This window comes from Syngnathus typhle, linkage group LG16 (assembly GCF_033458585.1).
Source record: "Syngnathus typhle isolate RoL2023-S1 ecotype Sweden linkage group LG16, RoL_Styp_1.0, whole genome shotgun sequence".
NCBI classification, from domain to species: Eukaryota; Metazoa; Chordata; class Actinopteri; order Syngnathiformes; family Syngnathidae; genus Syngnathus; species Syngnathus typhle.
The window spans coordinates 7,247,709-7,272,016 of NC_083753.1; the positions used below are offsets into that span (position 1 = coordinate 7,247,709).

Sequence of the window (24,308 nt, forward strand, 5' to 3'; positions counted from 1 at the left end):
GGGGGGGGGGGTCTTGATTCCAAGCCCACTCGTCCATCCATCCATCAAACATCTGATCGTCTGTCTCTCTGTCTTCTGGGATGAATATCTGTGGAGTTGCAGTATTTTCTCATTTTTGTACAGTTTTATTAAAGATGAATTTCCCACTCACTTAATCTGCTGCCACAAACAATTACACTGTAGATATAACTGTGCAATGTAAAATAAATGTTAAAAAAAAACTAGTGATGCTCTCTGTCTTTTTGGGGAATAAAACGACAATCGCTTGATGTTATATTTTTCATATCATTCATATTTAATATATTTGGATTTTTGTTACATGTGTTCTTTTATTGCAGGTTGTATTTTAATCATATAAGTCAGTTTAATGTGCTTGTATTGTATTTTAGAACAGAACACAAGTCTCTTGTATTTTTTTTTTTTTACAGGATTTCCAACGCTTGAAAGCCTTTCGCCTACAGTTCCCAGAATGCCCTGCGGGTGGCGCTAGAACACGTCTGTGCTAGTCCATTCGGCTGGATTCAACACTACGGTACACATATGAGACAGAGCATCATCATTCTCCTCCTCACGGTGACCACGGCGGAGTGAGACGGACGAGCAAAGTTGAATTCGAGGAACAACGACAAGACACGACGCTGAAGATAAGTTTTGAACTGCCTTTTTGTCTTTTTTTCGAATTCTCGCTCCTGGTTGATTATTAACCGCAACCGGCGCGTCGTGTCTGGCGCTACATGTCTTTTTTTTTTTTTAGTAGGTGACCACAATTTTTGGGCGCCGTCCGTCGCCGAATAAAAATCTTAAAAGCCGATTGACGCGTCGTATGTAAAGGCACTTCGTCACGGTGTCCCGTGTTAAATGTAGCCGATAGTTAACTTCCCAAGCGGAGGTTTGTCCCGAAATCGGTGTACTTCCTCACGAAACTCGGACGACGCTAGTTCTCACTGTCCAAAAAGTGACCGACGTCCTGAAGCTAGTTTCAGATAAATGAACATTTTTCCAGGATGCTTTCAGATGGCCCTAAGGACTTGGTGGTGATCAGATATGGCTCCAGAATTTTCTCCTTCCCAGGGTGAAAGGGGAGATGATCAACTCATGGAGGATAGCTGATAAAAATACAAATTAAAAGATCAAATAAAATGCTGGAGGACCTCAACTGGTTACTAGCCTTGATGTAATGGTGGGCTAGGTACACCTTGCAGCCAGGATGACCCAGGGCCCCAACCTGGTGCTGGACTGGCTCTCACGGCTCCACCTCGCCCAGTACATGGAGGCCTTCCTGGACAACGGCTACGACGACCTGGAGGTCTGCAAGCAGATCGGCGGACCTGACCTGGACGCCATCGGGGTCCACGTGGAGTACCACCGCCAGAGGCTGCTGGCCGCCGTCCGGCAGCTGAGGAACTCCGATGGCAGGAAGGCACCGGGGTTCTACTTCACACTGGAACCCCAACAGGAGATAGAGAAAGAGGGCAGGAAGGAGAACCATGTTAGAGGGAGACACCGCCCATCCTGTCCAGGAAATCATGACCCAAGATTGACAGACTGTAACGACTTTGTCACCTATCCCAAACTCAAGCTCAAGGTCCTCATTCGGGATAAACTGGCCAAGGATGGGATTGACCTTGGAGAAGCACCGTACAGCCATAAGGTAGGCAAAAAATCTATATAAAATGTCAAAAATAATGATCTTGGAATGTGGGGCTTAGATCTAGTTTCTCCATCATTTTATGTTTCTTTCCAAAGGATGTAATAGTCCCCGAACTGTGGCCGTTTTTTTTTTTTTTTTTTAGCAAAATCCGTCTATTCAGATGAGTTGAAACGCTACTTGAACAAAACAGACAAAAGCAGAGCCAGCTGTCTGCTGCCTGTGCAGAGCTTCCATCTCGCCAGCGTCCATTGACACTGTGAGAGGAACCCTGCTGGCTTGAACTTGTCCCGCCATCCTTTGCTACACGATGAATATTCTCAGGGTTTTTTCTTCTTCTTTCCATTACACGCTTTTCATGAGGCCGAGCAGGGAGGAAAGGAAGTTGAAAAGTATGAAAGAAAGCCTCTGCCGCCTCCTCACAATGAGGAGCAATTTTCTTTGAAGCTGTCCTTCGTTCACACTCTCAAAGGAGGCGTGCAATAATTGGCTCTTATTTTGCTTTCTAAAACACTTCCCAGTAGGGCTGGGCGACATGGGCTTAGTTTTTTTTTTTTTTAATCACTTCATGGAGACAGAGCTATAGTGTGGTATGAACCCAAATATAAAGACGAACTTGTATATGCAGCACGAGCAACAGCTTCGACCTGACATTACATCGCCTCGAAGTGGTACCATGCATATGTTCACATACTGTACTTATGGTGTATGTCTGATGTAAATCCCAGACCATAATCCCTGACCCATATTTGTCACAATTTATATTTTTCTATTCTTAGCAGGAGGGCCCGACCGATGAATTGTTCTCCCGATTAAATCGTTCGATTATCTCTCAACATCAGCCTGAATTTGTACATCCGCTCACCGCGGGAGTTTGATGCACAGCGTTCCCACCCGATAGGATCTCCGATGCCCCCCAAAGGTCAGGTATATTGCGAGCTATGTGACACCAGAGCTGAATGAACAAAAGTCATATCCGAGCCGAAGAACGCCACCCAGCTTTTCGTGCGTTACGTCATCGGGGCCATAAAAAGGTCGAGCGTGACCGGCAGGGGATTGTGTCTTGGCACATTTACGCTACAAAATGGAAAATTGCCTTTAGTGTATAATCCTTTTAGCCTTTCACTGACCCAAAATTAACTGCGGGCTAAACAAATGACACAAAAAAGACGTAGACGAGCCCAAAATATTCTAGTTGGACTTAACGATGACACAATTCGATTGTGAAGTCTCAGCAAACAAAATGGCCGCTCTCGCTGCAGCTAAATGTATCTAATAGTTGATGTAAAATATCGAGTGTTGCAATGGAGCAGTCCAAGCCAAGCTGTGCGTTTCCCTCCCTCCGTTTAACAACATGCATCATTGAAATCAATCACTAGCTCACCAATGCTTTAAACGAGCTAGTGTTCCAAGTTGGAGGTTGCTTAAGTGCGCACACCCTCTTAAAACTGGGCATGTGTCACATTCAATCTCCTGCGGGATGTGAATCGGCACACACCTGACACTTTTTATAAACTCTGTTTAACCCCATGTAAAGCTCCGATGTTCTAATGCTCGCAGCTCTTGTCAGGTAGTTTGGAGCGGAACAAACCATGCCAATGTCACTTTGGAGCACAGTCGATTTATTGAAGTCATTCTGCAAATAAATTCTGATTTTAATCTTCTGGCTAAAGCAGATGGCTGGCCTTGCAAATTGATTTTTTTTTGTTAGGGGGGGTGAAGCCAGTCAACTTTACGCAGCCTGATATGCAGTTGCTATAAAAAGTCTACACACCCCTACTTTAAAGCCAGGTTTTTGAGATTATTATTATTTCTTTGTTATATATATACCACGACAAAATGGATTAGGGATGTGTAGCCTTTTTATATCCGCTGTCTCCCCTCTGAGCCATATTAATTCTTGGAATGCGTGATCCCGTCACGAGATTTTAGTGGTGATCAAAAAAGAGGACTGTGCGCACATGCGTGTATGTTTCACTGCAGGCAGACTGCAGCTATTTGCGTCCCAAGTCTATTCCTCTGATGTTTATATGCTAATGTGTGACAGTGTTGTCAAAATGCCTCGGCCGTCAAGTTGCGGCACACTAGTCGCTCTCACTTCTTGACAACTGGAACTTGGACTTGGCCTAACACAACAGAACATCTAAAGTCAAGCACAATTAGTATTCTCAAACGTTTGCCTCACGTTTCATTTTTTTTCCCATAGTTATTCATATGGAGGCTAACGTTAGCGTCGGTTCGCTTCACTGGCGAGAGAAAGAGACACTCTTCAAGTTCCTTTAGTTTCCAGATTTATGGATCCAAAGAGAGACATTTTTATGACATCCGCATGGCCATAGGAATAAAGACACCCTAAAGTCAGATTTTATGTCTTCACTGGCTCGGATGTCATTGCCCCATCTGGATTTTTTGTTATTTGGACTTTCTCCTTGTGTGTTTTCTTTTTTTTGTAGCCTTTGAGCTAAATTAATCCACTCACTGTTAGTCCAAATCCCAAATGCACCTCAGCGTCAGTTCATGTGGTAAAATCACTTCACGTGCACACATTAAAAGTGTGATGTGCATCTGCGCTCGTCTTTCTTCTCCGCCATTTGCGCTAATGAAGCCCAGAGGACGTTTTAAGTGTAGCGACCATGTAAATTCTCAAATGTACACTCTAGTTTTATGCGATAGCAGTCATGTGAATAAGTGTACCTTGAAGATGCTAATTAGGAATTATTCATGAACAAGTGACTGTCTAGAAAAAAAATGTGAAATTAGATGATGTCTCGTGGTCATAAACAATTTAGTGTATAACGCATGACTCCATTTTGAGTCTGGTCTTAGTACTTGCGTTCTGTACTCAAGCAGAAATACACATATTTGTGTAAGCTAAAAAAAATAGATGCACGGATTGAACTCTTCCAGTTGTGATATTTTGTGTTGAAATGTGTTTTGAAGTATTTATAGGCCTTCATAATTGAAGTGCTGTAATTGCAGTAAAAATAGGCACTAGAAAGTATTTTAATTGGGAATTTTACTTATTGCAGGGGTGATGCCTAGTTTGAGAATAAGTGTACAAGACAAATGGCTGACCAAATTTTGGTCACCAATGTAGTCTGTTATGTAGAAGTACAACAGAGCGCGCGAGAGATCTCCAAGAATGACAGCGAAACCTATTAAGGCAGAAAAGCTTCATACAATTCTTATGAAGTCAGCGCACGCTTGGCTAGCCGCGGTTAGCATCCATTAACGGCCGCCGTCGCCTTAACCATGATAGACAGGCACGGTGCCTTGGTGAACCAGATGATGGAGCATCCGAGAGGTTGATCTGCTCGGAAGCTGAAGGTTCCAGCCAGCTCTGCGGGGACATTTTAGGTTGTCAGGAAACGCGTGTTCCAACGAGCCAGAGCGCTCTTGTCTTGTTTTGTCGTAGCACATCACATGAGCGCCATGTTTGCGGATAAGGATCTTCCAGTTGGGAATAAGATGCTGGATCGAAAGTGGAAAAGTCTATTTGGCTGCATTCCAAAGAACTCTCTATTCACCAATGATTCGCAATATTGAAAGTGTGCCAAGCTTAAATTTGTCACGGATTTTTTTTCCCTCCCTCATCTATGGCTCTGACCTGTTTTGTTTTTGTATTCAAAAATGACCCCAAGCTTTTTTTCCCCCCACCAAATGTGACCAGCACTTGTTTTCCATCCACCTCCACACGGCTCTATCATTTCGTATTTCATGACTGTCGCCCTTGACCCGCGCCGACGTGCCTTACGGGAGCATCACGGCCGAGTTGTCTTGTCAGCAACGTTGAGACTTGTGACATGATAACGATACGAGCTGCTGTCCGCCGAAGCACAAACCGATGAATAGAACCTCGTGGAATCGGACAATAATTGTCTTTTTGGCGACCTCTGCAAAATCGAAACACCCGTACCTGAGAACCGGCCCAAATCGCAAGCAGTTTCAACAAAAGCCAACACGACTGCAATCCTGCTCTTAAACTTTGATTCCGATTATTTTTCTTTCAGCTTTCCTGAATTAATAATGCTCCATGAGATTGGAACAATCTGGCCTCCCCGCCGCAGCAAGCCTCCGTTCAGAGCCGCTTCAGCGCAAGCTAGATTTCCATGCGGGTAATTTAAGTGACATTTAAAAAGTGCCGCCTCTCTTTTTGGCCTGAGCGCGGGCTGCATTAAGCATGCTTCAAAGAGTCGGGACAATCCAGATGCTGCGGGGCTCCCGCCGCAGTAAATCATACCACTGAATCAAGAGGCATTTTATTGTCCGAAGACCTGCCTCTAAATGAGAGTTGTTGTTTAAACCCCCCCCTGATCAGATTTGCAAGATTTAATGGTGGACTGGAGACAAATGGTTTGGTCTCTCCCTCCTGTCTGGCCTCTTAATCTATTTAAGAGTGTCCCTCACATTCCCTTTAATCTCCGGCTGCTCTCTATTCACATTTTTTGGCTACATAGTGAGTATCTTTTACAAATTGCAGCGTAATACTCGACTAGTTATGTGAGTTTCATCTCTCTTGTTTTATAACTTCTCTGATTACTGTTTTGGAAATAGTGACATGTTAGCTTCGGAGCCACAAAAGTATGTTACTGGTCTTAGAGTTAATGATAATGTTTGTAATAGTTTGCTGAACCTTAAAAAAAATTTTGCTGTGACATTTGGGTTGAAATATTCGTTGCTTAAAGAGATTTAACACTGGCAAATAACTGTTAGCTCACGTTTATGGTGTGTTAGCATTAAGATACCCAACTAAAGGCTAAGCTATCAGTTGTTTTAAATAGACAAATTGTGTTTTTTCTTAGTTTGACACTCAATTTTAACAGCAGTAAACTATTTGAAGATGCTCACAGTTTGCACTCAAGTCAAAATAAAAAGCTGACCAACTCAAAAAAAAAACGTCGAGCCACTTGTATCTCATGTATGTCGGCTACAGTATGTCTAATGTCAGGTTTTACTCGAAGCCATTTGCTCTCCTTGACATTTTCCGCTGTCGGGTGATTCCCGCCAACTCTGCAGGAATCAAAACTCAGATGACGTTCCTGGCGCAGGCCGGAACATTTTGACGGTGATCGGAAAAGATCCGACCGACGGGGACGAGCCGACATGCCGGGGCGCCGAGCTGTTGGCCGCTGTGTCACCAGATGGAAAAAGAGCTCTTTCTGGCAGGAAGTGCACCCAGACCTCCGTCTTATACGAGGTCAATACTTTTGAATGTTTTGTCATTCTAATTGAAAAAACTAGAATGTGGGTGGGTGGTCACGGGCCTTTATTGCCCGCCCATGTCGCCGGGTCTGAGTGCATCGTAAGGTCTTAGGCACTATTGACCTCCCCGCCTATCCGAGACCGCTATTGTTGCCCTGATCTTTGTTTTCCGAGGTTAAGATTAGAGGCCCAGAGGTCAAGGGGCTTTACTGGAAATGTAAATTACAATCCCGGACCATCCAGGTCAATACCTAATACTAGCCTGCCTGATTTAAGGGCCATCAATATGATGACCCTTTGTATTCACTGACATTTTCTAGATCTTTAGAAACGAGGATTGAAGCAGTGGTCGTTCATTCAGAAAAACAATTTGCTGCCATCTGCTGGCCACCTGCTGGATTTAAAATTGGAAAGTGTAAGTAAATATATGTACAGTACGGCAAGACAGTCCAAAGTCACCATATAAAAAGAAAAAACGCTGACATTCATTGAATTCTAATTAGCCACAAATGATTTGGGGCTTTTTTTTTTTTTTTTACGCATACAGTCTTTAAAGCTGTATTTATAGCCCCCTCACTCCGAACACTTCCTGTCTCTGCGACTTTTTCATGTGCAGGTCAAACACGAGAAAGTTTTACACCGGCTGAGGGAGTCATAAATGGTCGAGAGTCAGCCGTGACACATGGCTGTGCTCTGACTGCACACATAAACACACACCAGCCCGCTACACGACACACACACACATGCACGTAAACAGTACAGTGCACAGTGGTGAAGCAGTGGTTTATTTGCACATGTGAGTCAGGCCCGTCCGTCTCTGCGGGGCTGCAGCTGCAAAGGGAGCAGCCCCACCCAACAGAGCCTCCCCACAGCTATGTCATATATACACACACACACACACACACACACACTCCTCCCCTTTCATTGTCCTCCACTGTCTGCACTCTAGCCAAAGTTTCAATGCAGAGCAGCAGGGACGCAGCTAACTGGTGGATGCCCATTTGTGGTGAGTTCATTTTATTTCTATTTTCCCTTCTATCCAACGCATCGGAATGTAGTTCCGAGGCTTGAATTTCAATGTTGCTCAAATACATCTCAGCTAAGCCTAATTTGGTTGTGGGCACTGAATGAATGAAGAGGGTCAAGGTTTGATGGTTTGCGAAGGATTAGGCTTAGAAAAGTGTATTCGGTGGAGGAGGAGGGGTTTTGGAGTTGGGCAAATTAGAGTTGGACCAGTTTGGAGTACTGAGGGGATAGTTCGGAAGAATGAGGAAGGTTGGAGTTTGGAAAGTTGTTTCTGTCGATGATTTTCGGATTTTATTGATGCCACATGGAGATAACGTGACAGTGACAAGACTCGTATGAGATTGCATCAACAAGACGAGACTGGATGAAAATGTTAGCGGCTGGTAGGTCATACGTTCAAAACGCATGCTCACCACATGTTCAAGCAAATGTGAATCACAAAGTTCTCTTAGCAAACATTTAGGGCTCTGTTTTCACAAGTCTGGTGCAAAACTAAATCTAATTCTAATTTTCACAGGTAGAAAATGGGCGTTTGCACCGTAATGGGAGTGAACACAGCTCTTTTGTTTCCTAACCAATGGAATCAGCATAACCTTATGACCTTTTTATGATACGCAAATGAGGCGACTGAGCCGAGGTTTGCATATCCGAAATGTCTCGTGACGATCCTGAAAAGGGGGCCCATTCATCGTCTGACCCCCTCAAGCCAGAAGACGACCTTGGAAATTGAAAACAAACACTCTTTTGTCACACGACCCACATGACGGCGCTAATAAACGTAAACGTGGCCTAGATATGGCTCAGAATAAACCAAAACGGGCATGGGAAGGGCGCCATCATTTTTTTTTTCCTGCAAATGAACCAAAAAAAAAAAAAGTTAAGTACAGCGTGACGCACGAACCGCAGAAGCCTTGGTGTCGCATTTCTCAGCATCTCACGGACACACAAAAGATTCACGTGGCCCCCGAGGGCCAATGACTTTTCTCACCCATTCAAGCAAACGGCCACAAAAGCGGCAGGAGTGAAATACTGTATCGATGAACTTTTTTTTTTTGCCCTCATGTGATGGTGCTTTTACGTGCCGGCCTGTTGAGTGCTCAAGAGAGCATCGTGCGCGTCATAGTTACGTCACACTGCGCTCAGGTGGTCACTCGAGTTTTTATTCCGGCCGGATGGTGACGCTTCTTAGAAACACAAACAATTAACACCGTGCTTATTGTTTTTTTGTTTGTTTTTTTTAGGATGGCTCAGCGGGGACCCTTGATGATCTGGCCCAGGAGTATTCTCGCTATTACGGCACGTGCCTCAACGACGTGTGCGAAAGGATGGAAGAGCTGCGCCGACGCCGACTAGTGCAAGAGGCGGATGCCATGGTAAGAAAATAATGACTGACAGTCTGTGACAATATTTCATTATCTTGACATTCTACGTCAAATTCAGGGAAAGCTTGACTCGGCGACCGCTTCGCGAGAACTGCGCTCTCAGATTCAGGTAAGATTAAGCTGTTATATGTCGCCTGCAACTTCTACTCCATTCGCGGTAAGACTTTTATTCCCGTTTTAAAGGAATCTCTCGGGCTCTGCAACAGCAGCACGTCCACGCCGGAGACAGACAGGAAGTAAGGAACTCGAGTCATGACTTTGAAATGCAAAAATGATGCGCCGGCTGGCTGTGAGATGCTGGTGTGTGTGTGTTGTGAGCATGTGTGTGTGTCATTCCCAAATTTGCCTTTGTCTTTCCTGCTTTTGTTCCCTCTGTTGATGAGTCACAGGAAGATGATTAAGAATGGAGTCCACACAAAGGATGTTGCTTTCTAAACATCCACTGACTCATAAAAAAAAAAATTCAATAAAATTATTAATCTGCCTTGTTGTTGTTTAAAAAAATAATAAGATAAAATAATAATGTATGAGAATTATTTTTATCTCCATAATAAAATAAAAAATCGTTCAAAAACATTTTTGCTGATTAGTTTTGCCCATTAGTGCTGATTGGCCTCCATTCGGACATAGTTATTTCCAGTAAAGTGCGTGCGGGAGGGCGGTAGAGGAATGCAGCCTCCACATTAAAACTGTCACTGCTGCAAAACCTCCAGTCCAAAGGGGGGGGGGGCTCTTTTGTATCCCAACCGAGCTCGTGTGTTCATCCATGGAGAGCGGCCCACACCAAGTTTTACTCCTTTGATTGGTGTCACGACAGCACTGTTTTGTTAGCTGATGGTCCACAAAGAACATGAAGAGAATACATGTGGAGAAGAGGTATCCTTTAGTTGTGGTTGTCATCTTGATTTTTTTAAAAAATTGCAACTGGTTTTGTGTGTGCGTAGGTTTCCCCTGCACAAGTCCGGCTCTTCGGACGAAGGATCCAGCGGAGGGAAATGGGACGGCAGGAGAAAGAGCAAATCTATTTGGAATACATTTAAAAAGACACCCAGAGGAGCTGCCACGCGACACCTTGGAAAAGGTAACAAAAACATGTTTTTAGCTGGATCGGTAAGCAATCCAAGAATCATTTCAATTGTATTTAGAAGTGTGTGTATGTGTGCGTGTCCCAGGCGATTTGGTGGGCTTCGTGGCCAGCGAGATCACAATGAGCGATGAAGAGCGCATCCAGCTGATGACGATGGTCAAGGAGAACATGATCTCAATTGAGGAAGCCCTGGCTCGGGTAACGTAACAAAAATATTTGGATGGACTAGGAAGGAAATACTTTGAGTTGTGTGTGTTTACGTGCAGTTGAAGGAGTTTGAGACGCAAAAGAACCAGAAATGCAGGTTGGAACTGTCGGAGGTTTGTCATTCTGCCAACGAGTCTTTAAGTGACAGTGTAAGTCTTTTGAACACCCGGGTATCTATGGCGATATGAAAAATAAAATAAAAACACGTTGGCTTGTGTGTAGCAGCTGCACGAGCTTTCCGACACGGAGCAAGAAGAAGGGCTGACGTTCAGGAGGCTTCACAAGCTGGTGAGCTCCACACGCAAGGTGAAGAACAAACTCATCAGGATCGACCAGACCCGAAGGACCGGCGTAGAAGGTACATTGAGCATCGAGAAAAGCATATGTGACAATAAGCTTGGTTGTTATCTGATGATCCACAGAGTCCTGTCAGCCAAACATTTGTCCCGTGGACTCGCTGACGTCCGCCTTGCAGGAGCAGCTTGGCTACCACGAGGAGAACGTCATCGCGTCACGCTCCTCTGGCAGCTTGGACACGGCAGAGGCCTCCGTGCACAGCCATCCCGGCGGCGGCTCCTCACGCGGGAACGTCTCAGAGGAGGAAGAGGCGAGCAACGCCACCGCCGCTGTGGACAAACACCACCAGCAGGGCGAGGAGGTCAAGATGGCTCGATCGGCGACAGACGGAGTGCTACGACATGGCCTCCTCAGCCACCACGGGGTCAGTCGCTAGCTTGTTAGCACAAATAAAGCATGGCAGAACAAAGCAGACTAACAGTTTGGTAGTGGATTTAATTAACATGATGACAAAAGTTTGCTTTGTTTTTCTTTGACTTCTTCTGTCGATGTTAATGTCCTTTTTTTTTTTTTTTTTTTAATGCTTGTATGACAGAGAGCCTGCAGTTTTGGAGGATTTGACCTCAGCAACCGCTCAGTGCATGCCGCTCAACACAGCGTATGTCTGACAACATAATGCAAATGTGTAAAAATACAGCAAACCAATTTTTTTTTATAAACTTGACCCGACTTCAATTTCCAGAGTGAAGACCAAGACGGTGCAAGGTCCCCTCAGATATCCCGCATCTCCCTGTCTAAGAAAGTCAAGTCTGTAAGGGAGACCATGAGGAAGCACATCAGCAAGAGATATCAAGCATCGCTGTCAGATCAGGTACACACACACAACCTTGAGAAGGGACATTAAATATGGTGGAAAGTCAACTGTTTTGTTTTGCATCCCTCCAAAGTCGAGTCCAGACCGTGTTTCCAGCTGCCCTCAGTCTCCTCAGTTGAACTCTTCTCTGGAGAAAGCCACGCTGAAGCCTGGAGGTTCCGTGGAAAGCCTCAGGAGTTCTCTCAGCGGACAGAGTTCCATGAGTACGTGCGTGCGTGCGTGTGTGTGTGTGTGTGTGTGTGTAAAATGTGAAAGTCACTGTGGCGTGTCCGTGAGCAGGCGGTCAGACGGTGGGCACCACCGACTCGTCCAACAGCAACAGAGAGAGCGTCAAGTCCGAGGACGGCGAGGAAGACGAGCTGCCTTACTGCGGCCCCTTCTGCGGACGCGCCTTGGTGCACACCGACTTCACACCCAGCCCTTACGACACCGACTCCCTCAAACTTAAGGTAACCACGGCAAAACAAAAACCGAGCTTAAAGTTAACCTTTCCCGCCGGGTGTGCTCCTGCAGAGCGGCGACGTGATCGACATGATCAGCAAGCCCCCGATGGGCACGTGGATGGGCATGCTGAGGGGCAAAGTGGGCACCTTCAAATTCATCTACGTCGACGTGCTCAATCCAGAGCAGGCTAAGCCCAAGAAGAGCGAGCGCAGGCGCAGGAAGGCCCGGCAGCCCAAACCGCAGTCTGTGGATGAGCTGCTGGAGCGGATCAACCTCAAAGTAATGTCCAAATCAATCCTCCATCATCATCATCATGCAGATTTTCATGGTGGCGTGTGTGATAGGAGCACCTCCCTACCTTCCTGTTCAACGGCTACGACGACCTGGACACCTTCCGGCTGCTGGAGGAGGAGGACCTGGATGAGCTCCACATCACAGACCCCCAGCACAGAGCCGTGCTGCTCACTGCCGTTCAGCTCCTGCACGACTACGACTGTGAGCATGCAGCTCGGCAGGAACGCTCAGCCCACCCCAGCGTCATCTTTCAAGACACAAGACATTGTGTGTGTATTTCTGTTATTCTTCCCAGGCAATAGCGACCCGGAGTCAAGCAGCTTCCCCGAGGAGAACTCTTCCGTGACGGACACCTGTGTCCTGACAGGAGACTCCTCCCCTCGAGACTCGGGCTGCTACGAGAGCAGCGAACCCTTGGACAACCCCAGCTAACCACCGCAGCGTGACGCCACTAAGAACTGTCCCTCATCATCCTCCTTTGTGTGGTACACTTTTCTTCTTCATGCTTTCTCGTGTTGAGTGGGTCTGCCCGCACGTATGAACTGCAGTGACTTGGAGTGAGATCAATGGGAAAGAAAAAAAAAAAGTTGTGTTCTTTGTGTAAATACTTTTCTTACTCTAGAGTAGCTTTGCACAAGCTTTTTTGTTGTTCACGTGCCTGAAAATGAAAAGTGATGACTTGATCTTGTGAGAGAAATTAAAAAAAGGAAGTATTGTTGGTTAGCATGAATTCTCAAATGTACTATTTTAAGGGAAAAAACAAATCGTCAAGCTCACAATCAAGTTTTTTTTTTATTAGGAATATAATCATATATTATTCAATTTATTGATTCATTAGAACTTCTCAGAGCAGCCCAGAGCAGAGGGAATACAGATGATTTTATTTCTAGATGTTAAAAATATAATCGCAATCACGATATTGAAAAAAAAAGTCGGTTAGCCCCTTGAGTTAGTTTGTGATGATTTTGTGGCCGAGATCACAGCTTAGCGTGAGGATACCTTTCTTGAAGGCAGCTTCTGACCATCCCGGTGGCATCTATGGCCGTCCCCCAAGCCAGGGCGACGCCGAAGCCCCCATGGCCGTAGTTGTGCACCACATGTGCCCCGCCGCCCAGCCGGGGCACCTCCCTTTCCACTCTGGGATTCCTCCTGGAGGGCCGGAACCCGACCCACCCCCCGAGCACTTTACCCCCACGCAGAGAGGGCTCCAGCTGGGTGCAGCGCTTCAGGATGGACTCTGAGTCCCCGGGGTCCACCCCTAGGCGCCAGTCTCCCTCCTGCCGGGTTCCACCGAGGGTGACGTAGCGTGAGCCGGGATAGATGTATGTCGTCCCTTTTTCTAGCCGGATGAAGTGATGCAGCCAGGGGGCGTCCATCTTCAGGATCTGGCCCCGGACAGGGTAGACCTCGTTGTCCGCCACCAGGTCTTTGGAGCCTAAGCCCGAGCAGTTGACGATGACGTCGTAGTCCGGGCTCAGCTCCTCGAGACTGGACACTTTCTTCTGCTCCACTTTACCGCCGGCTTTCGTGAACCTGGAGATGAACAACTTCAAACTATGAGGTAACTCCAGCCATCTCTTTTTTCACTTGTCCCTAGAGGTCCTTTTATTACTTTTATTTATTGATTAAATAAAAGTATTAATTCTGATCAAATATGGGAAAAATAGAGAAAATGTTAGGAAATATTTTTAGAAACCACCCATCCATTTTCTGCAGCACTTATGCTCACTAAGGCGGCAACTTCACTGAAGCAAGCACGCATGTTTTTCAAATATAACAGGAAGCCAGTGTCAAAGTTCAAACGCAGAACCTCATAAAGGAGCGGCGGACATTTTATTGCTGTGGCCCGAAACAAACCTTTGGTGTAGCCAGGGTAGGTAGGTGGAGCATTCACACTTGATGGTGGTGAAGGCCTGGCCAAACGTGTACTCGGGAAAGCGCCGCAGTTCGCGTTCGCTCAAGAAGCGAAAGCCAAGCACGAAATCCCACCAGTAGGGCTTCTTGTTGACAGGGGGCTCCTTGAAAATGTGAAAGCTGGGCGGCAGGGGGGGATGTTACATCATTAATGCACCATATCAGCAGAGCATTTTGTCATTCATGGATGAGGTCAAATCATTTCAGCTTGAACTTTACCCGGAGCTGAGAAGCACTCCAGTCTCAAGTGTATTTTGGGACTGCACGATGGCCAGTAGGTGGTCAAAGCTGTCTCGGAACCAGCATCTTTGGCGTTCCAAAGGAATATCTAATACAATCAGGGAATGGGGGGTATTGGTTATGAACGATTTCATTGACCAATGTATTCAAATTGTGGTTTTATCAACACAGTGGCGCATTTCCACCCACCTGGATATTGATCCACAATGAGCATACCAGCCGCGCCGTCGCTGGTGGTGTCCGGGGTGAACTTGTCGGACAACAGGGTGACAGAGCAGCTGGGGAGCTTCTCAGCCACACACACGGCTGTGGACACACCCACCACACCCGCGCCCACTACCGCCACTTTCGATCTTCTCATCCTGGAATATAACTTTAGGAAAAAATTAATAAAACATGAATGACTTCATTAGCTTGTGAAATATACTATCAAATTAATGTATGAAATATGATACTAACAACCAAATGGAATCCCGTGAAGTTAATAATTGTTGCAGCAGGAGGCGACAAGTCATGTAAAACAATGTGAAATGAAGTTTTAAAAATTGTGTTTATGTACTTGCCGAAGTCAACAAATCAACTAGGCCAGAGGTCATGCTAAACGACTGGAATAAAAACTTAAGCAAACAAAAGGCAGCCTTTTAGAGATAATAATGTACTGGCATTGGCTGGAAGATAAGGAACGTGTCTCATAAGGCATGACAAACGTACTCACATTGACTTCTCTACATGAGGGTCTGAAGTTCCACCATCAGCTTTTGCTCGGTGCACTGTGTGTGTGTGTGTGTGTGGGGGGGGGTATATGACGTCAAAGGAGGCGCTCGATTTTTGCGTGTCTTTTGACGGCGTTCACTCGGGAGCGGTCTATTTGCTTCGTGCAGGCTTTACGATATTTACGCGGAATCAATTTACCGTATTGCTCTAACGCATGCGCAAAACAGATTGGCAACATATATGACGGGGGGGGGGGGGGGGGAAGACGTGTGAAGTAGATCAAACCATTTCTTTAGAGGGGTGGTGGATTTTTAGTTACAATATTACATTTCAAATGTGTACTATATGCTTTTTTAGATTTCTATTGTTTAAAAACAAAACCGTCAATGAAGTCAAACAGAAGTTTTGGGAGTGCTGTCATTCTATTTATTGGCCTGAAACGAACTACTCTTAACTACTTTAACTACTGTTTTTCACCTTTGCAAATTATTACAAATCGAGCGTGCTGGAGGAACCGCAGGCTCTGGAGCGTCTCTTTACTTTGAAAACCTGTTTTTCACCCTTGCAAATTCTTGAGCGTGCTGGACCATGCACTGTGTGTGTGGGGGGGGGGGGGGTCAGAGGGGCGCCTCATCTGTGACGTTTCTCTGTTATTGCTCATTTCATTACAGCTGTTAAATCTATAAAATACTCGAATCTTCAAAAGACGATCCATCCAATACTCGGATTTTCGAAAGACGATCTCGTAAGGTGCGTCTGAAGTCTCGTCGCGAGCGCATTTCTCGCGGTATCACGTCAAACAAACAGACTACTTCCGGTTAGCAAGAAAACGGTAAGGTCCTAACAGGTCCTATCCACCCAAGAACTCGACCGACTGTCTCAAACGAATACTTAGCGGCCAACCTCGGGTCTTTTTACGGTTATACGTAGGTTGTTCTTTTTTAGGAACCGTGTTTGAGTTCCTAGAGCAAGCGGGCGTTTTGTTCGAGGTACTTTTTCTCTAACTTGACAAGTTGTACGTTGGCCTTTTGAGCTTCAAACACCTCTACGGTAGAGTGTGCTCATGCTTGTCCGATGAAAATAGTTTTCTTTTTATTTTAGTTTTTTTTGTTCTAATCGAAATTTGTTCGTGTCAAATCCTCAACAAATAGTCGTTATTCTACTGCTTACCTTTTTTAAACACCCCTTAAATATATGTACAAGTTTTGTTACGGAAAAAATAATCATGATTATTTTTGTGATTTCAAATCACAATTAAAAGACACGTTTATTCAATGAGTTTGAATTCAGGATTTATTTAGTTCCCAAAATAACCAAAAATAAATATAAGAACGAAAGTATAATGCAGTCTGCCCCTTGGCCACTCAGGGGCAGTGTGGAGCCGTGCTTTCATAACACACTTTGATTTAAATGAAAAAGTACGCCGTTGAACTTCATTTATCTAACTCGTTTTTTTTTTTTTTATAGATTAGAAAGATTGTAACTTTATTGCTATATTACTCGTCTGTATGTATTATCACAGTATTTGCGTGTGAGTATGTGTTATTTGGAGTGTTATATTGTACAACTTGGAAATCAACATTCCGTGCTTTGGTATTTTAATTGATTTCTTTCCATTACAATGCTAATGAACGTGAGGAATAGAGATTCAACTTCGATGAATTGCTTAGTTCTACAGGACCAATTTCAATGATTGTTTTAAAGATAAAGGTCAATGAATGCATGGCCCCTCTTATTGTTTCTATGTTTAATTATTCTATTTCTCAGCTGTTAATTGAAGATGACACAGACAGCCTCATCTACCTTCCACAAGACGAGCATCTTGAGCAAATTGGCGCACCTCAGGAAACGAGACATCTTGTGCGACGTCACCCTGCTTGCAGAGGGCGAGCGTTTCCAAGCGCACAAGGTGCTTCTGGCAGCGAGCAGCGACTACTTCTTGCAGATATTCACCACCGACAATGTTGACATCTACCGGCTCGACGGTGTAACGGCCACCACGTGTGACTTGGTGCTGGAATTCATCTACAGCGCCCGGGTGTGTTATGAGGAGAGTTCGGGCGAGCAGCTTCTGGCCGCCGCTCGGTTGCTGAAGGTGGGAGAACTTATTGACGCGCTGCAGACCACACGGCGACGCAAGGAAGGGCGGGCCAAGAAGAGCCTCCTCATCAGAAAGCAAAGAAAGAAGAGTCCCGTGCGTGACAACCAGGCCGAAGAGCGACAAGAAGTAGCTGACGACAGAGAAGGAGGGGAGCGGCCCAGTCGAGCAGGAAGACGCAAGATCACCCCACCAGTGAAATACAATTCATATAAAGTGGGCGGAGACGTGTCAGTCGGTGGAGAGCCGGCAAAGAGGGTTAGGAAGAGCAAGACGGAGGCCAGGTGCCAGGACTGTGGCAAGTGGTTCAAAAACCATATCTTCCTGAAGATCCACCAACGCACGCACACAGGTGACCTCCTCCTTCATGTTAATATGACGTTTCTTGTACTGTACAGGAAGTGATGTCATTGCTGCCCCCACAGGTGAGAAGCCATTCTGTTGCCAGGTGTGCGGCGCGGCGTTCACGCAGAAGCACACACTGTTGGTGCACCAACGCAAGCACACCGGAGAGACGCCGTTTGTGTGCAGCGTGTGCTCCAAAGTCCTCGCCACTAAGAACAGCCTGCATGAGCACATGAACCTCCACCAGGGTAAAAAAAAAAAAATCTTGCTTCGTCGGTGTGCGTGTACCTAATGATACGACCGTTGCGTCCCACAGAAAACAAGTCGTTCTGTTGTGACCAATGTGGAAAGAGCTTCACTCAGAAGAGGCAGCTCAAAAGTCATTACAGGGTCCACACAGGTCAGATGGAAGTGGAATTTTGATTTGATCGCTTACTTCAAGTTGATTCAAATATTTGGCTTTAATAAATCCGATTATATTTGAAGGTCATATCACCCTGCCCTTGTGGAAAAGAATTGAAATAATGTGTCCACATGAAGATTCAATTATGTATTTTCTTCTGAATTGTAGGCAAATCGCTTCCAGAGTGTGCTCAGTGTCAGCATAAGTTTCTGGATACGGCCCAGTTGAAAAAGCACCTGCGTACTCACACTGGTAAAAATCCCAACCAAACCAAAAACTTTTTCTTTTTTTGGGGGCATGAATGAATTATTGGCATTTCCGTTCATTGTGTTGTGACGTTGTCGTGGCAGGTGAGAAGCCATTCACATGTGAGATCTGCGGCAAGTGTTTTTCCGTCAAGAGCACTTTGCAGACGCACATCCGGATACACCGGTGACCATGACCGCTGCACGCTAACTACTCGACTTGTTTGCGCTTTTCCATAGATAGGAATGAATCCATTCCATTTTTGGATAAATGTCTTTTGTCATCCACCAGAGGCGAGAAGCCGTATAGCTGCAGCATTTGCGACAAGTCCTTTGCGGACAGCAGCGCCCGGCGCCGCCACGTGGCCTCCCACTCGGGCAAGAAGCCCTTCAACTGCTCGGTGTGCGGTCTCTCCTTCTCCCGCCTCGACAACCTGAAGACCCACATCAACACCCACAACAAGGAGAGGGTGTCGGAACCTGAGCCCCAGGAAGAAGGTGGCGCCGCCCTGCAGGCAGAGGTGGGTGGAGTCAAGATACTTGGCTAACAAACGTAAGATGGTATGTTCATAAAATTAACTCCCGCAGGTCCAGAACTATCCGCTGTCGGCAGGGTCGGAGCAGGAGATCCAGCTCCTGGTGACGGGGGACAACATCAGCCTGGGGCAGGAGATCAGCACGGCCGCGCCCCAGATGCTCGGCACGCTGGACCCACCGGCCGCGCCGTGGGCCGAGTCCATGTACGTCATCACCCTGAGCAAGGAGGCCGCTGACCACCTGCACGTGGCACCCAGGCCCGCCCAGCAGGTGGCACAACCGCACATCCAGGGCCTGCACGTCAACCAGCCTATCTCCATCAGCCAGACCGGCGAGCACATCTCCGGCCACCACATCCACGGACACACCTTCCAGATCCAGGCTGGAAACGTCTACTCCACCGCCGGACCGCCGCCTGGCCACACCTGAGCTCACACAGATCCGGTAAACAGCACTCGTGACATTCTGTTACATTTATCAAGAAAGGGAAAGACAAAAAAAAATCTGACAGGTTGACAGACGTGTAAATAAAGTTCATTCAGAGAGCAGTACCATGTTTTTGTTTTTAACTAATATTTCATGTTCCTCATTTGCAGTGGGACTTTCCAATTAAACTTTACATAACATTTAATTCTAATATCATTATTACTGAATGAATATGACTGACTTCATTTGTTAAATACGACATTAAAAATAAGTGATCAGAGGCAATTATAATAAAATTTCAAATAATGGTCTTTGATTAAAATAGGACATTTAAAGTACGCAAATATCTCTTCCCCCGTTCTTCCAACGCTACTTTCTCACGACCCTAACAACGGCAAACTAAGCTACATTTATCTTAACATGTAAAAATATGCACAGCTCAGGCTCAAGCTCAGCTGCGTTCCTCTCAGATACAGAGCCGCAATTGGCTGCGAGCTCAGAACCAACTCGCCAATAGAAAACCGCCCCCCCTGGCCCATCCGCAACCATGCAATTCCTCTGAGGGGAATTGAATTTTACACACACACGTATACAAACACAAAAGAGATTTGTTAGAGTGGCTCTGGAAGCTTTATTTACATGCACCATCTCTTGAGAAGCTGGCAAACACATTTTTATTCTGGTAGGAGCAAGAGGAGAAGGGATGATGACAATGCACACAAATGATTGACAGTTAAAAAATATCAATTAAAAAAAAAAAAGTGCTCAATTTCAAAATAAAAAGATAAAAACAGAAGATGTCACATAAATGGAGGACGCTGAAATGGGAGTGCTTGAACAAAAAGGCAATTTGAACACAATTCAAGAAATAAATAAAATAAAAAGATCCGACCAAAGATCATTTTCATCCTTATTGTTTTTGCCCTTATCATAGCTATGTTTCTCATTATCCACACACTTGATTTCTAGCTATGCAAACGTTTGGCAATATTTTCAAATACTGTGGTCTTGAAAATGGCAAGAATGGCTCCCGTCACAGGGTGGCAGCACCTGCTCTAGTGCCCGTAAGGGTGTGAGCGCGGGAAATGGCTCGCTTACTAATACCGCATCCTGCTATCTTCTCTTTTATAGCACCGAGAAGTCACCAAACAACAAACTGTCCTCTGTAGCTATCTAGAACAATTTTGGGTGGGCTATTTATGCTACATGTGACAAGATGGGGGAAGCAGCATCGCAGAAGTAAACACTGTAGTAAACAATTTGTTTTGTTTAGCTTGTTCTGGATTGGCTAACAAGTACTTCACTCGCGTATTACGTGAAAATGCTGAAATGACAGTTTATATATTTCTTTCTATTTGACCCAATTTGGGTTAAACCAAGTGAATGTTAAGTGGTCTATTTCTGAAAATGAGCCTATGAACGCGCCTTCTGCATTTTATACCCCGCGGAGTTAGGCTAGGCCAAAACGTAGTGTTAGCGAAGGTTAGCATTAGCTAACAGTGTTGCTTCTGGCAATAATGTTGATATATTGTTTTGCTAAATTGTCAATGTGAGGATGTATTTATGTTTGGCCACGTCATGCGCCAAACCGCTACATGAATTGATGAAGGTTATTTGGTGTGAAATTCTGCATACACCGCTAAGAGCTTTTTCCGATATTCCGCAAAGTGGACGAGGGTTAGGGACTGTGGTACCCTCGTAACTTCACAATGATGTCACCGACGATCATAAAGAGCCCCCCCAAAAAAACACCCTTTCAAAATAAAGCACACAATTTGACCGTTCGTCGCACGAGCTAGCTGTACACGTTCAGATTTGGTGTGCGTCGACTTTTCCTTTTAGTCAAAAAAAAAAAAGAGTCAAGTATTCTCCTTATTTGTCCCCCTATGTAAACGGGCTCTTAGCCCTGGTTTGGCAAAAAATGTCAACGTGAGAGAACGGAATCATCTTCCCTGAGATGAACGCAACTTGTGTTCCAGTATGATACATCGCTCAGGTTCATTGATCTTTTTTTTTTTTTTTAAGAGTACAGTACCCAAAACGTATGAGGTGTGATGAGAAAGGAACAAGATTTCTCACGACGATCCCCACCAATTGGTGTCCTGTCCTATTTTTAACGCAAAGTGTGTGGGCAGCGACCTTATCTCATTTCTTTCCCATCACACCTCAAATTAAATAGAATGGAAAACTAAGCTGACATAAATACACTTGAACACGCTTTCTTTTCCCGCTAGTGGAGTCTGATTCCCGCCTCGTTCTGAGCGCCTCAGCTCTGGACCCAGCTCTGCGGTGACGTCTGCTTGAAGCCCCCCGGGTTCACGTTGGCGTTGTGGGCGGCGTCAAAACTCAGGTCCAGGCAGTCGGCCTCCATCAGCTCGTTGCGGATGATCGAGTCCATGTCGCACTCCAGTGCGCCGTTGAACCCCTCTAGTTCCAGGTCAGAGGTGGCGGGGCCGGGGAAGGGGTCCTGGCCGGGCAAGGCCGGGGAGGTTTTGCCGGGAGACTTGAGACCATTTCCCCCAAGAACAGATGAAACTTGTGCCTGGACGGCGGTGTGGTTGGTGGAGGAGACGTGGTCTTTGCGCAGAAGCAGCGTATTGCGGCGCGAGTTCTGCAGGGCCACGGCGGTGCTGGCCTGCGACATGAGCGGGTCGGACTGGGTGAGCAGGACGTTGCCGGAATCCAGGCTGAGGAGGTCCTGCAGGGTGAGGTGCGCCGGGCAGGAGAAGGTGGTCTGCTTGTTCTCCTGGATGGTCTGCATGGGCGACTGGCGCAGGCTGGTGATTGACGTGGGGCTGAAAAGCGGCGTGGGGACGTAGCTGCCGACGGGACTGCCGAAGGTGAAGACGGCGCCCGCCTGGTCTTTGTCGTCGTCCTCACCCTCATCGGGAGGAGGCTGCTGGGACGCCAGGCTGATATTGTCCAGAAGGTCGTCCATCAGGTTGTCGGACAGCCCGTCGTTGAGGTTCATAGTGCCCGCCAGGTCGGGGAGGCCGGTGGGCCCGGCGGACGGCGACATGCTGCTCGGGCTGGAGTACAGCATGGGGGACAACGGCGTGTCGTCCGGGGGCACCTCGTCCAGCTCCAGGTTGGCGAGGATGGGCGACAAGCGCCCGCTCAAGGTGCTGGCGTTGGAGTTGGTGCGCGAGCGGAAGTCGGTCCAGGCGTCCAGCTCGTCACTGCTGCGCGACGTGGGGCTGCCGGTCCACTTGGAGAGGCTGGACGAGCTCTCGGAGCTGCCGTCCTGGGCGGCCTGCAGGGAAGCTTTTTTCTTGGTGGCACGGCCTCGGGCGCCTTTGATGTATTTGCTGTTGTCCATGGAGACGGCGCGGCGACGCGGCGCCTTGCCACCTTTGCCGCCGTCAGGGTTGACCATCCACCACGAGCTCTTCCCGGTCCCTTCGTTCTGGACCTTAACGAAGCGGCTATGCAGGGACAGATTGTGCCGGATGGAATTCTGTGGAAGCAAGGAAAGTTTGTTTCTAGTATTTGTCGAGTATATAGTCGTTCCTTCTGGAAAAATTCTCGGGAATCTTCCCATATTCCACATGCATGGTAGAGGATTACAAACCTATTTCCTGAAACACACACGTCTAAATCCTACAAAGCTCTTGTCTGACTTGATTCCATGATGAATTGGTTTTCAGGCTGAACTATAATCCTAAACATCGAATGGGAAGTGGACCAATTGTGTGTGTTGTGATATAACAGTGGGCATGATATTTCATTCTTATTATTCATGGTTACATTAATAAGATAACGGTGACTCAATTATGGAATAACTGGACGAGTTCAATGTCGGCACCAGCCTCTGTTATTTCTTTTTTCCACGACCATTTCCAACTGTAAATGTCGGTGTTGCAGGTGTGCGCAACGAGCGCGTCCGGAGCCTGCTCACCTTCCATCCAGCCGAGCTGTTGCTGTCGCCCTTGTCCTTGAAGTAGGGCACGGAGCGGACCATCCAGTCGTAGATCTGCGACAAGGTGAGTCTCTTCTCGGGGGACGACTCGATGGCCTGCGTGATGAGGTCCGCGTACGAGTAGTTTCCCCAGGCGTTGCGGCGAGCCGACGACTTCCGCAGCTGCTGCGAGGCCGTGGTGGCCGCCGCCGGCGGCGTCAACTGCGCCGAGGACAGCGAGCCGTCCGCGGTGTCCTCGGTGCGGGGCTGCGAGGCAAGGCGGAGGCCGGAGGGAGTGAGCGGGCTCGGCGTGAGAGACCCGGTAGCCTCCCGGGGCGCACTGCCACCTCCTCCCCCTGCCCCACCTCCTCCTCCCTCTTCGTCGTCATCCTCTTCCTCGGGGATGACATCGGCGTCGTTCGCCCCCGCTTTGCCCGCCGCGCCGAGCTCCGGACGTGGAAGCGGCCAAGTGCAAGAGCGCGGCCGCTTCTGGGGCTCGAAGTCCGGGTCGATTTCCACGTTCGGCTCGTTGGCCTCGGCCATGTCACGGTGGGCGATGAGTGGGTCGGGAAGTCACTCGGGGCGCATTCCATCAATGTGTGGGGGGCGGAGGGGTGGGGGGGGGATCTATTTGCCGGAATGCATGCTACGGAGACATCGCGGTGGCTTTTCCTCGTGGACTCGGAAAAGAAAAGCAGGGGGATTTCGGCTTGGCGTTCCTCTGCAAGCACCCAGAAGCATTTAACACGTCACTCCGCTGCCATCTTGACCATTTCCACCCGCTACTTCCTCGGGCATCTTCATCGTTTCTTCCTCCCGCTTCTTCATGCACAAACGCTGCACGCTCCAATAGCAATTCGCCTCCACGGTGATATTTTCACATGCAAAACGCAAAAGCGTTCATTCAGCGACACAATCCTGCGGCTGCTGCTGCACCTCCTCTTCTTGTCTTCCACCTCTTCCTCCTCTGCACTGCTCCGAATTAAAGCGACAGTATGGATCAGTGACGTCATCGCCTGCACTACCC

General features: G+C 47.0%; 4 protein-coding genes across 9 annotated transcripts; 2 read left to right on the forward strand and 2 right to left on the reverse strand.

Annotated features, from left to right (window-relative positions):
• Nucleotides 1-38: 38 nt before the first annotated feature.
• LOC133169728 (SAM and SH3 domain-containing protein 1-like) lies at nucleotides 39-13,176 on the forward strand. 5 transcript variants are annotated; one of them, XM_061302143.1, is made up of 16 exons: nucleotides 39-1,651; nucleotides 9,118-9,249; nucleotides 9,317-9,367; nucleotides 9,442-9,494; nucleotides 10,203-10,339; nucleotides 10,431-10,543; nucleotides 10,612-10,701; nucleotides 10,775-10,910; nucleotides 10,975-11,273; nucleotides 11,445-11,507; nucleotides 11,592-11,720; nucleotides 11,797-11,926; nucleotides 12,003-12,172; nucleotides 12,237-12,446; nucleotides 12,512-12,662; nucleotides 12,757-13,176. In XM_061302143.1, exons 1-16 carry the CDS (start codon nucleotides 1,208-1,210, stop codon nucleotides 12,891-12,893), a joined length of 2,445 nt encoding a protein of 814 aa, XP_061158127.1. In that variant the 5' UTR covers nucleotides 39-1,207; the 3' UTR covers nucleotides 12,894-13,176. The 5 variants fall into 5 exon arrangements, with proteins under 5 accessions (XP_061158127.1, XP_061158128.1, XP_061158129.1 ...); XM_061302144.1 differs by having other exon boundaries at nucleotides 10,778-10,910; XM_061302146.1 differs by lacking the exon at nucleotides 39-1,651 and adding an exon at nucleotides 7,699-7,856.
• A 58-nt stretch (nucleotides 13,177-13,234) lies between these two features.
• Nucleotides 13,235-15,542, reverse strand: ddo (D-aspartate oxidase). 2 transcript variants are annotated; one of them, XM_061302148.1, is made up of 5 exons: nucleotides 15,331-15,542; nucleotides 14,805-14,977; nucleotides 14,595-14,703; nucleotides 14,319-14,495; nucleotides 13,235-13,994 (listed from the first exon to the last, which is right to left on the reverse strand). In XM_061302148.1, coding segments are annotated over exons 1-5 (1,017 nt in total). In that variant the 5' UTR covers nucleotides 15,333-15,542; the 3' UTR covers nucleotides 13,235-13,438. The 2 variants fall into 2 exon arrangements, with proteins under 2 accessions (XP_061158132.1, XP_061158133.1); XM_061302149.1 differs by having other exon boundaries at nucleotides 14,805-14,988.
• A 568-nt stretch (nucleotides 15,543-16,110) lies between these two features.
• On the forward strand, nucleotides 16,111-21,759 carry zbtb24 (zinc finger and BTB domain containing 24). The gene is made up of 9 exons (XM_061301359.1): nucleotides 16,111-16,318; nucleotides 17,097-17,779; nucleotides 17,853-18,020; nucleotides 18,089-18,172; nucleotides 18,344-18,427; nucleotides 18,526-18,607; nucleotides 18,713-18,941; nucleotides 19,009-19,401; nucleotides 21,618-21,759. Exons 2-8 carry the CDS (start codon nucleotides 17,110-17,112, stop codon nucleotides 19,384-19,386), a joined length of 1,695 nt encoding a protein of 564 aa, XP_061157343.1. The 5' UTR covers nucleotides 16,111-16,318; nucleotides 17,097-17,109; the 3' UTR covers nucleotides 19,387-19,401; nucleotides 21,618-21,759.
• On the reverse strand, nucleotides 21,368-24,267 carry foxo3a (forkhead box O3A). The gene is made up of 2 exons (XM_061301358.1): nucleotides 23,282-24,267; nucleotides 21,368-22,840 (listed from the first exon to the last, which is right to left on the reverse strand). Exons 1-2 carry the CDS (start codon nucleotides 23,822-23,824, stop codon nucleotides 21,650-21,652), a joined length of 1,734 nt encoding a protein of 577 aa, XP_061157342.1. The 5' UTR covers nucleotides 23,825-24,267; the 3' UTR covers nucleotides 21,368-21,649.
• Between the last annotated feature and the right edge of the window lie 41 nt (nucleotides 24,268-24,308).